At 48.1% G+C, this 11,744-nt stretch overlaps 1 protein-coding gene across 1 annotated transcript in view; it reads right to left on the minus strand.

Annotated features, from left to right (window-relative positions):
- Positions 1–4,444, minus strand: part of PRPF19 (pre-mRNA processing factor 19) — a 15,777-nt gene extending 11,333 nt beyond the window's left edge. The window contains exons 1-6 of the mRNA XM_011963578.1: positions 4,202–4,444; positions 1,596–1,745; positions 1,343–1,419; positions 625–766; positions 468–541; positions 263–350 (exon numbers count right to left, since the gene is read on the minus strand). Of these exons, the coding sequence (XP_011818968.1) occupies positions 263–350; positions 468–541; positions 625–766; positions 1,343–1,419; positions 1,596–1,745; positions 4,202–4,220 (550 nt within the window). The 5' untranslated portion in view covers positions 4,221–4,444. The remainder of the gene's footprint in view (positions 1–262; positions 351–467; positions 542–624; positions 767–1,342; positions 1,420–1,595; positions 1,746–4,201) is intronic.
- Positions 4,445–11,744: the final 7,300 nt, after the last annotated feature.

Consider the following 11,744-nt stretch of genomic DNA (forward strand, 5'->3'; position numbering starts at 1 on the left):
GAGGCCGGGCGCGGTGGCTCAAGCCTGTAATCCCAGCACTTTGGGAGGCCGAGACGGGCGGATCACGAGGTCAGGAGATCGAGACCATCCTGGCAATTGGCTAAGGAAGCCAAGGTCATATAGCTTACAAGTCGTGGCATCAAAATACAAACCCAGGCAATCTGGGCCCAGACTCCATGCTCTGCACCACTCAACCCCCAAAAGCATAGCGATTTTAGTCACGATGGACTCCAGACAGATGGTGAAAAGGGCCCGTCAGCACTCCACCGGGTGAGAGCAGGACTTACCTTCTGAATAATCTCTGGGGTCATTCCCACCAGCTCACCCAAATCCATCGGCTCGCCCGCACCCTGAAGAGAAGAAAGGTGAGGGTGAGGGGCACAGAGCACTAAAGACACCTGCATAAGGACAGCTCTGTGGGCCACTGCACACAAATGGGCTGCTGGTAAGGGAAGGGGGACACTTACTACAACACTTGGTTGGGAACTTGGCACAGCCTGGGGCACAATGAGACCAGCCTGTGGTTTCAGGGTAGCCAGAGCTGAGAGAAAAGATGATGTTAGAAATGGGGTATTACAAAGAAGAACCAGCCCAAGGTGGGGGATGGCAGGGGACAGGCTGCACCTTCTCGGGCAGCAGTGACTTCCTTGGTGAGACGGGCAATGACACGGCAGGCGGCATCGTGCTGGTACAGAGCGTGCGACAACTCTTGGCGGGTTGTCTGCAGCTGCTGGCGCAGAGTGAAGCTGTGCAGCATGACTGCATCCTGGGAGAGGCAAATATTACTGTGAGCTGAAGCGGGGGGCGCAGGGAGCACCCAGTGGAGTCAGCTCTTGGGGAGGGGATGCTGCTTCCTATCCCACAGCCTAGACCAGTATCAGTGACCCAAACAATATCCGAGCACCATGAATGTGCCAGCAGACACTCTTGAGCTCCTACCCCAAGCCGAACACTGGGCACACAGACAGGAGTGGGAGTCAGCTCTTTCCCATACCCACCTTCCCTAATTTACTGGCAAATTCCAGCTGTCATGCCGTCACCTCTCTAAAAGAGGATAACAACGCTGCTGCTGCTGCTATTTATCGATTGCCCTCTTTGTGTCAGGCACTGTGCCAGACAGTCCTGCAGGATGTATTCAACCATTCAATTCACAATTCTAGAGCACCTACTACGTACCAGGCGCTGCTCTCAGTGCTGGGGATACAACAAAGAATAAAACAAATCCCTGACGTCACAAAGTTTACCCTCTAAATGATGCTCCATCCTTCCCACCCCCAAGTCCTAACTCAGCGATGCACTCTCTTCAAGTGGGGAAGACGCTGATTCTCTTGCAGGAACTCACCCACTCATCCTGCAAGGCTTTCAGAATGGCCGGGATGCTGGTGGCTGAGGGAGGCTTGGGCCGGATTGGGTGAGCAACTGCCGAAAGGGAAAGCAGGTATGAAGAGCATAACCCAGGGACCTCCCCTGCCGTCACATCTTTTCCTTTTAGCCATACACAGCCCACCAGCTCCTCCTCCAGTGCACGGGCACCACCTCCCATCCTCTCAGGCTCTGAGCTAAGATGGCCCTAGACTAAGGCGGCCAATAGGCACCTTTGATGTCGATGAGCTGCTCCTCGGAGAGAGGCTGGTTGTTGATGGGGTCGGTACCATTCTCTGCAATGTACTTCTCAATGAGGCGCCGCTCATAAACATGATTAGAGACAGGGGACACACATGGGTGCTCCGGCACTTCATTAGAGACTGTAGAGAAAAGGCCGGCAGTGAGCTTGGAGTGAAGGCAATCTTGAGCCTAGAGGATTCCTCATCTGCTATTAGCCCCAACAAGACTAGGCATCCTCACAATCAACTAGCAGAAAGCAAGACATCTGACCCTAAGCCAGTTCTGTACTGGCCCCAGAATGCTTTCCAGCTGTGGAACTAGCTTTTCCTTTACTCTCCTGACAATCAGATAGTCAACGAATAATTATTAATAACTACTATGTGCCAAGTACCTAGAGAACAGCAGTCCATTATCACCACCTCATATCTGAACAATGATTGTGTATTCTATGAATACAGTTTACTCCATGACATGGAGACACACATGAAGCCATTCAAATCCCTTCCTTCCATCTTAGTCTATAGCTCCAGAGGGATTATCAAAGAAATTATAAAGTGTGAGAATATAGGAATAACAAACTCAGTTTCTCCTATTCTCTCACAAAACAAAATACTTCTGTGACCTCAGATGTGACCATCCGGGTGTCCTCCAATTCAATTCTGACACCAGGTACCTGGAGATAGTAGTGTCAGATCACACAGGTTGAGGTCTCAGTCCCACCAGACTCCCCCGCCCCTTCAGATGCCAGTCGCAAGCTCCAGGTTGTTTGACCTGTTCTTCTGACCTACCAGCTGTAAATCAGGGTTCCCATGACCCCCTTTTTGGGTTCAATTAATTTGCAACAGTGACTCACAGAATTGTGGGAAACACTTATGTTGACCAATTTATTATAAAGGATATTACAAAGGGTATAGATGAAGAGGTGCATAGGATGAGGTATGGGAGAAGGAGTACAGAGCTTCCCATGCCCTCCCTGGGCACCCCACCCTCCAGGAAAGCCCACATATTCTGCTATACAGAAGCTCTTTGAATCCTGCCCTTTTGTATTTTTATGAAAACTTCATTACAAAGGCATAATTCAATAAATCACTGGTCCCTAGTGACAACTTCAGCTCCTCTGGTTCCCCAGGTAAGTGGGGGGTAGGACTGAAAATCCCAACCTTCTAATACCCTTTAGTCTTTCTAGGTGACCAGTCCCCATCCTGAAGCTACTGAGGTCTGCCAGCTACCAGTCAACTGATTAGCATACAGACAGACACTTATCACCTGGAACATTCCAAGGAGCAAAGTGACAATCATTACAATAAAAATATTTACATGGCACATGTCTATGTGCCAAGCACAATTCTAGGCATACAGTACAGTAATTCATCTTCACAACAACCCGCAATAGAGGTATCATTTACACTCTTGCCTGTGTAGACTGTGCGCCCCTTGAGGATAAGGATTACAGCTGGTCTCTCACTTCCAGTACAATGCAGATGCCCCCGGGGCACTCGGTAAACAGCTAACGAATGAGTAAACCCTGCCAGGGAAGATGGTGCTGGGGAACGTAAAAGAGCTTTCCCAAGACTGGAAGGAAACAATGAATGTGAAGGTACTTTGCGAGCTGTAATTTCTTCAATGTGAGGGATTCCTTTTCCATCATTTCCCTTCCTTCTTCCCCCTCTCTGGATCAATGTACAGGTTCTGAGAAGAGAAGGAGGTGAATAGCAAAAGGGAGGGGAAACGAGTAATCTGATGAAACAACGAAAAGGGAAAGGAAAACGTCTGTACGTCATGATAAAATATCAAAGGGAAAGATAGTGGAAGGTATGGAAAAAGCATGGATTCAGGGTCCAAACTCCGTGTCACCTAACTACGTCACCCAGCTCTGCCACTGACTAGCTACGCATCCTTCGATAAGCCCCGCTCTTCCTGAGCCCTGCATCCTCATTTGCAACACCAGGATCTTTTCTCCTTTAAGGAATTCTTGTGAGGATAAAATAAGATCATAGACTTGGAAGCGCGTTGTAAACCAATAAGGGCTTTACAAACGTGCGCTGTTTTTAATTAGTCATACACTATAAGGCTGGGAGCCATATACCTAGCTGCCAGCCTTGCCTACCTCTAACTCATCATGTGACCTTTGCAAATTGCAAAAGCTGCGACTATCCGAGCGAGGCCTCGCAAAATATCCAGTGCAATGCTCTCAATTTTGCAGATGGGGAAACCGAGGCACAGAGCCTTAAGCCAATTCACAAAGCCCATAGGAGGCGGACCCTGGACAAGACCTCGGATTTCCTGACTCTTACATCAAGGCTGTTTCCCCTGCACCAGCTCCCTCTGTTCAGGCCTGTTTCCACTCTGTAGAATGAGGCGACCTGCCTCAGTAATGCCTGCGACAATAAACCTCTGGCACTATGTAAACTGCGGAGCACTGCGCAAATGCACCCCGCTCCGAGGGGAGGGCTCCGGGGCTGACAGGCCGCCGCTCAGCCTCTGGAGCGCCCCATTCCCGCCGCCACCCCGGCCCCAGCGCCGCAGTGGCCCGCACACGCTCCCGCGCCGCTCTCCGGCCTCCTGCGACCTGCGCTCGGCCGCAGCCAACACTCACTGGAGCAGATTAGGGACATGGCGCCGTCGCCGCGCTCCGAGGCGCCACACGCCGGACTCTGGGACTAGCTTCTGAGCCTCCGCGAGCCACTTCCGGTCCCGCGCTGCTGCCGGGACTGCTCCGCTACGAGCTGGAAGCCACCAGTCTAGCGATGCTCGCGCAGCGCTTCACGTGGGAATGCGGACAGCCGCGCGCCACTGCCTCCAGCACCTAACGGAAATAGACCTTTCCCAGAATGCAGCCGGACAGGAAAGGGCCCGCCACGAACACTCGGTTATTTCCGGATTGACTCGGCTCGTTCCGTAAAGCGCCCGGGGATTGGCGGGGGCGTCCGGAGAGAGGAGACTCGAAACTACATTTCCCATGACGCAGTAAGAACTTAAAACCAAAGCAATTGGACAGCACTTGTTTTGACAACTGTGCGGCACTGTGTCACGGGACCCTGGTCTTTGAAACCTTGGTGTGCGCGAGAATTTCCCAATGAGTTTGTTAAAATGCAGATTCCTCGGGTCTGCGTAGACAGAGTGTGCCCCACGCTATTCTAAGTCAGGTGTTTCTCGGGCCACCCTTTAAGAGACACTGCTGGATGGCCTGGTGTTAAAAATACAGAGGCAGATGGGCAGAGGAACTAAGAAAACGGCTAAGACAGCTTTTTGGTCCTGACTACTGCCGTTTCGCTCTGTGATTTGGGGCAATTCACATTGGCTTCCCTGCCCTTTCTTCTTTGTCAAAAGACAAAATCACAACAAATTTAGTTTAAAGTTTTTTTTTGTTTGTTTTTGTTTGTCTTTTGTTTTTGTTTTTAAGAGACGGACTCTGGCATTGTTGCCCAGGCTGGAACGCAGTGGCTATTCACAGGTGCAATCGTAGCAATCATGGCTATCACAGGTGCATCCTGGAACTCCTGGGCTCAAGTGATCCTTCTGCCTCAGCCTCCAGAGTAGCTGGGACTTAGGGTGCAATTCTATAAAATTGGGCAGCGCCTCACACTATAAAATATAATGGTTGTTCCAATGAGCTGAACAGGGGAGCTTCGTTTTATAGACAGAAAAGGACTGAGGAAAACAGAAACAGAGAAGAAAAAGGGGATTGGTCATTTGGTAATCTCAAAATTACTTTTCTTGTAAAGGTTAAAGTGGAGGGTACTTCTTTATCATGCCATGTAAAACTTGCCTGTTTGGGAATTTAGCTCTTCCCACCAACACACACGCGCGCACACACACACACACTCTCTCTCTCAGAAGGTCATAAAGATCTTAGTTTAAGCTCATTGGTGTGGAACTTCAGTAGGACTAACTCTTTTTAGCTTGGTCTAGTAGGCCTAGCGCAAGAGCTCAGTCCAAACCAATGGCCTCCTATAAATTTATTTTGTATTTTGTATTTCTCTTCCAGCTCAGATAGTGTGTGATTCTTTGTGGATATCTGTAAGATAAGATACTCTCAGGACTCATGCAAAAGACATGTGGTGTGGACTATAAGGTATCAAGACAAACGGGCAGGATGAACAGGATGTGTGAGTGAGAGGGACTTTGACAGGTGGGCAGTATTCAGAGGAGAAGGAGAACGAAAGGCATTCCAGAAGGAGAAACAATGTAAGCAAAAGCTTGGAGAGAAAAATAAAAGTTACAGGTACAAAAGGCAGTATGGCATAGTGGCCAAGAGCATGGACTCTGAAGTCAGACTGTGTGCTCAAATCCTAGCACCACCCAGGTGATTGACTGTATGAACTTCTCTATGCCTTAGTTTCCTCATCTGTAAAACAGAGGGAGTGATGACAGGGGTAGAACTAACTCGCTGAACTCTTATGAGGAGTTAATATGCAAAAGGGCATTTCATCTCTCTCTTGCACCAACAAAGTAGCTTGCCACTTGTTCCTTGCTTCCAGCCTGGACTCCTCCTCCTAATCTACTTTCCACAGAGCAGCTAGTGATCCGCTTTGAACGAAATATCGATTCATGTTATTCCCCAGGCATTTCATTCATCCAACAAATATTGATTGGGTACTTCCTGTGTGCCAAGCCCTATTCTAAAAACTGGAGATAGAAAAGGTCAACAAGAAAGACACAGTTTCTGCTCTTTTGGAGCTTACACTGTACTGGGGATGGTGGGAGCACAGAGACAATCAACACTTAAGAAGAAAATTCCAGAGTAGTAGTGCTATGAATGCAACAAATCAGAGCAAGGTAGACAGAGGTGCTGGGGATTGGAGGAACGGCTACTTTAGACAGGGCACTTAGAGAGTGCATCTCTGAGGAGCTGAGTTTTTTTGCTGAGAACTGAATGAGGGTATGGAGCAAAAAAGTTTCTCCTGTGCCCTCTAAAGATTTGCTGAAATTAACTGACAAACGACAGAATAACAGGAGAAACGACATACAAGTGTATTAGTGTGCAAGTGTGCACAGGAGTCATACAAAATATGAGGCTCAAAGAAGGAACAGGTGGCTGATGCTTACTTAAATGGCACCCAGGAAAGAGGGAGATGGGGGAAATGTAGGCAATTTTGAGGGCTAGCAAATAATTTTTAGGGGAAATGAAGGAGCCCCAAGAACAGACAATGCCTTGGGACAAAGTTCTTATGAGCTCTGAAGGAGGTGGCAACAAATTGTGGGAAGGTGAGGGGCAGAACTCCATTGTGAACAAAGGTTGTCTTATGCACGTAAAGTCTCCCAGGTAATCTGTTAAAGCTCCCCTCAGAAGAATAGATTAAAAGTCTCTCTAGGTGTAGTGGTGAGTTGATGACTTTTAGTTTTTATTCTTCTCCAGTGGTTAATCTTTCTTGGTTATTTGATGAGTTTCCTGTGAAGGGGGATTTGAGACAATTGCATTTCTTTTGAAAGAAATTTTCTGAGATAAGGGAACTTCTAGAGAGAGCTTCTACCTGCACTTAGGGTGGGGGTCAGTGGGCAAGTGAAGGTTAGAAAGTCCTTGGTTCTAAGGCAGCTTCTAAGACCATCCCATTTCTTTTCATTGAAAAGTGCTCAGCATGCTGTAACCTCAGGACCAATCCAAACTGGGCCTACTCTTTTGATAATAGAATGTCATGTTCTCTTGTAGGTATGACAGAGCCGAAACTCCAAGTCATGTCAGCAGGACATGCACAATAGAAAATGCTTTGACATCTAACAACACCCAGAACCAATGATTCCTCCCTGTAGTACCAAGAAGACCTAGACATGACCAGAACCTAAATGCTAGAACTCTTTCAGAAGGAAAGGGTCTGTTGACCAGAAAGATCCAGGGCAAAAATCCACCTCAACATACCTGTGTAGTCAAATTTGAAGCCCTCCAATCACACCCTGCCAAGCAAAAGTTCCCAATTCTTTTCCTTGCCCTCTGTATTAGTCTGTTTTCACGCTGCTGATAAAGACATACCTGAGACTGGGCAATTTACAAAAGAAAGAAGTTTAGTTGGACTTACAGTTCCACGTGACTGGGGAAGCCTCACAATCATGGCAGAAGGCAAGGAGGAGCAAATCACGTCTTACATGGATGGCAGCAGGCAAAAACAAAAAGCTTGTACAGGGAAACACCTGTTTCTCAAAACCACCAGATCTCGTGAGACTCATTCACTAATACAAGAACAGCACAAGAAAGACCTGCCCCTGTGATTCAATTACCTCCCACTGGGTCCCTCCCTTAACATGTAGGAATTCAAGATGAGATTTGGGTTGGGATGCAGCCAAACCATATCACCCTCTGGCCCCTTAAAACTTGCCACAGTTAGGGAAAATTAGGGAGACAGATTTGAGCCATGTCTCCAGTCTCCTTGCTGGGTGGCCTTGCAATAAAGCCTTTCTGTACTCAAAAGCTGGTACCATAGTATTGGCTTCTATGTGCATCAGGCAGTAAGCCTATTTGCTCAGAAACAATACTAAAGCACCATACTTTGGGGTATCATTCTCTGAGCCCCAACCAGGGGTCATTCCTGAGGCCATGAATGAGGGAGAGAGTTTCTGGATGAGGAAACTTGACCCCAAGTCTTGTACCATCTGGCCCATGCTGACCATCATGGTCTCACTTTATCTTCTCTCCAACCACATTGGCCTTTCAATTCCTCAAACATACCCGCTCTGGCTGGTTTCAGAACTTCTGCCCGGACCACTTTCCTCTCCCCTCTCCCTCTTCCCCCTCCTGTCTCAAACCCTCAAATGTAAACTCTTCCCCCTCCTGTCTCAAACCCTCCAAGGTAAACTTCAGTCTCACCTTAAATGTCACTTCCTCTGGAGCCCTTTTCATGGTCCCTGGTTTAAATTTAGCCCACACAGCAAACTGTAATTGTCTTCCAAACCACTTCAAAGAACTGTAATCATTTAATTATCTATTTATAAGTATCTGATGTCTGGGTTCTCCACTAGACTGTAAACTTCATGATGGTAGGAACCATAATTGTTCTCGTTACTTTTGCTCTCAGAGTGTAAGAGTGCCACATTGTGCCTGGCACATAGCAGGAACTTTGATTGTTGGTTGAAAGACAGGTTGCCTGACAGGCCACGCATCTCAAGTACTGTACTTGGATATGTGGTAGGAAATAAAATGGATCCGTTTAGGAGAGGCCTTGAACCCAAGGTGGTTAAACTTGGGTGGTGATTGGGCTGGCAGCACAATAGCATGTGTTTGCATTTGAACTATGGAGTGATAACCATACTTTTAGAGGTTTCGTCTGGAAGACACTTACTGGATGGGTTGGAGTGGGACAGACTAGAAGGAGGGAGACTCAGTAATTAATTGTTGAACCAGTCTTTATCGAGTACCCATAGTGTGTCAGCCAGGCATGATACTAGGTGTTAGTAATATCACAATGAACAAAACCAGAGGTGCCCCTCTACTGGGGAGTTTATGGCTATGACAACAGGATGCAGGAAAAAGGAAGTCCCTTCAAGGCTTTTCCGTTTCATAAGCCAGTCCACAGGGAATAGAAAAAATTCAGGGCACTTGATTTAGGAGAAACAGGGAGACTTAAGGGAAAAGAGATACATGCATTGGTGCTGGTGGGTCCCTGAGGAAGGAACTCTATGCCTTGTTCCCCCAGACCAACGCTGCTGTTGCTGCCTGGGGAGCATGGGGACACATTGGCCAAAGACCCAGAAGAAGCTCGATTTCCCAGGTATCTTCAGTGGCAATCTGTGTGGACAAGTGACAGAAGATTAGGCAGGGAGAATTTGCCAGCTTAAACGACTGACAGTGATAATTAGATGAATTTTCTTTTTCTTTTCTTTTTCTTTTTTTTTTTTTTTTTTGAGTCCCACTCACTCTGTCACCCAGGCTGGAGAGCAGTGGTGTGATCTTGGCTCACTGCAACCTCTGCCTTCTGGATTCATGTGATTCTCCTGCCTCAGCCTCCTGAGTAGTTGGGAATACAGCACACACCACCACACCCGGCTAGTTTTGTTTAGTATTTTTAGAGACAGAGGGTTTCATCGTTTTGGCCAGGCTGGACTTGAACTCCTTCACCTCAAGTGATCCGTCAGCCTCAGCCTCCCAAAGTGCTGGGATTACAGGCGTGAACCACTGCCCCCGGCCAGGATTAGATAAATGTTCTCTCCCAATTTTGGCCCTATGTTCATTTTCCAAAAGGTGTATACAACCTGAAAATCAAGGATGGGAAGAACCCTGAACTGTCTGAGATTGTTTCTGCTACCCACATGGAAAACAGAGTTGAAAAGAAATTAATTTGTCATAGAAAAAAAAGTTTAAATTTCTTTCCCAGGAAAGTCTGTGACCTGAGATTGGTAATCCTGCACATCAGAAAGGATCTAACAAGCAAATGTAAAATTGAAACTGTTAGAAAAGCTGGAAGGTGAGGTTCAGGATGCTACCAGAGCCTGTTCTGGAAGAAGGACTCTTAGCTGAGGGGCAGGAAGTGATGAGAGCTCAGATGAAGATGGATGTGTCTGAGGAACATTTGATGGAAAGAAACCACTGGGTGAGGTGACAGATTGGGAGCCTACAGAGTGTGTATTCTGGGAGGAAGGCAGAATTGGAAGGCTGAATGATTGGGGGTGGGAGGGAAGAGTTACGTTTTAGAGGGCTGAGTTTGAGAAACAAGTTTTAACATCAAAAGGAAGCTCTCCTATGACAGCTCTTGATGGTTATAAAAACATTCAGTCAGCAACGTGGATTTTTTTTTTTTTTTAATGTTCATGATTGTTACTTCCTTGAAACTTCACACCTACTGTGAAGTGGTATTTTTAGGTCCTTTATAGTTCTTGAACGTCAAGCAGTGAAGGCCCAGAGAAATGAAGCTGTGTGCTCAGGATCACACGACAGGCAAGGGATCACCTCATTCGGAAGCCCTATTCATTCTCCTTCACGGTGCTGCTGAAGCAGGATATTGCCCTGACCCTTTCACAGGACTCACAACAGGGGTGCCCCGTTTACTCAGCCCGCTGCTCTCAACTTCTCGTGGGAGGGAGTACGCAAGTGAAGGAGGCGGGAACTGGAGTGCACAAGCGCTGGAACAAGCCAGCCGTTTTTCGGCACCGGTAGGATCACACTCTACTCACTCAAGATTCACTGCGTTCCACCCCTCATGGGAGGGAGCATGCAGGTGAGTGGGTGCAGGAGCCAGAGTGTGTGCTTTCAGGCACCGGCAGGAACGAATTCCGTGCAGGCCCCGTGGCAGCGTCCAGGCAGGGTGCCTGAGGCTCCGAAACCCCAGAGGGCATGTTACAGTGCTCTTTCGGCTCTGCCATCCGTGGACAGCTTAAGTGTTAACAGCTCAGTGGGCCCGCGGTTGCCCTCCACAAGCGAGGGCAAAGGGCCAGCGTGACAGCCTTTGTATCCGCACTGGTGGCTCCCGAGCTCTTGCCCAGCATCCAAGAAAAAGTTGCATGAACAAATTAAAGGACAAATGCCTGGGATTTTATTGCTGATGAAAGTGGATTTCAGAGGGAAGGGGAGCTGAAAAGGGGGTGGGGGGGGTGGGACAGGCGGGTATGTAGTCTTCCCTTGAAGTCCAGCTGTCTCCGGCCAGATTCGTCTCCGAAGTTATGCCTTGGGCTGTCCCTCTGAAGACAAGCTGCTTCTCTCTGACATCCAGCCATGGTCGTCCTCTCTTCCAGCTGCTTCTCCTCTCTGCCAGATGAGTCTGGGATCTTTCCAGGCACAGGATGAGGCAGGGCAGAGACATAGGTGGCTTAGGAAAAGAGAACATTCAACTGGGAAAACATGAATAGAAGTTCTCACTGTGGGCCACAGTTTCAGGCTGTGCGGGTGGGGTTTCACTAGGGACCCGCCCTTTTCTACCTAGCATTTATCTGCCCCCTGTCCCTATCACTGCCTTTGTGGCAGAAAAAGGAGAGTGGGAGTTGGTTTCTCTCCTTCTCTAAAATTCTGAACTAGCATTTGGGAGCCGTCTACAGTATTCAGGTACGAATTTTCTCTCTGGGGGAGCGCATGCGTTTTCCTAGCGCAGTGTGCCTTTAATTGCTCCTTTAATACCTTTCTCTTTCGTGCCTTTTTAGCGCGAAGCTTCTAGGAAGAGCAGGTGCCCGTTAGCGGCCAGGTTAGAACGACATTGCCCACAATGCCCCAGGGAACATTT

Source organism: Colobus angolensis, unplaced genomic scaffold, assembly GCF_000951035.1.
Source record: "Colobus angolensis palliatus isolate OR3802 unplaced genomic scaffold, Cang.pa_1.0 Scaffold61, whole genome shotgun sequence".
NCBI lineage: Eukaryota > Metazoa > Chordata > Mammalia > Primates > Cercopithecidae > Colobus > Colobus angolensis.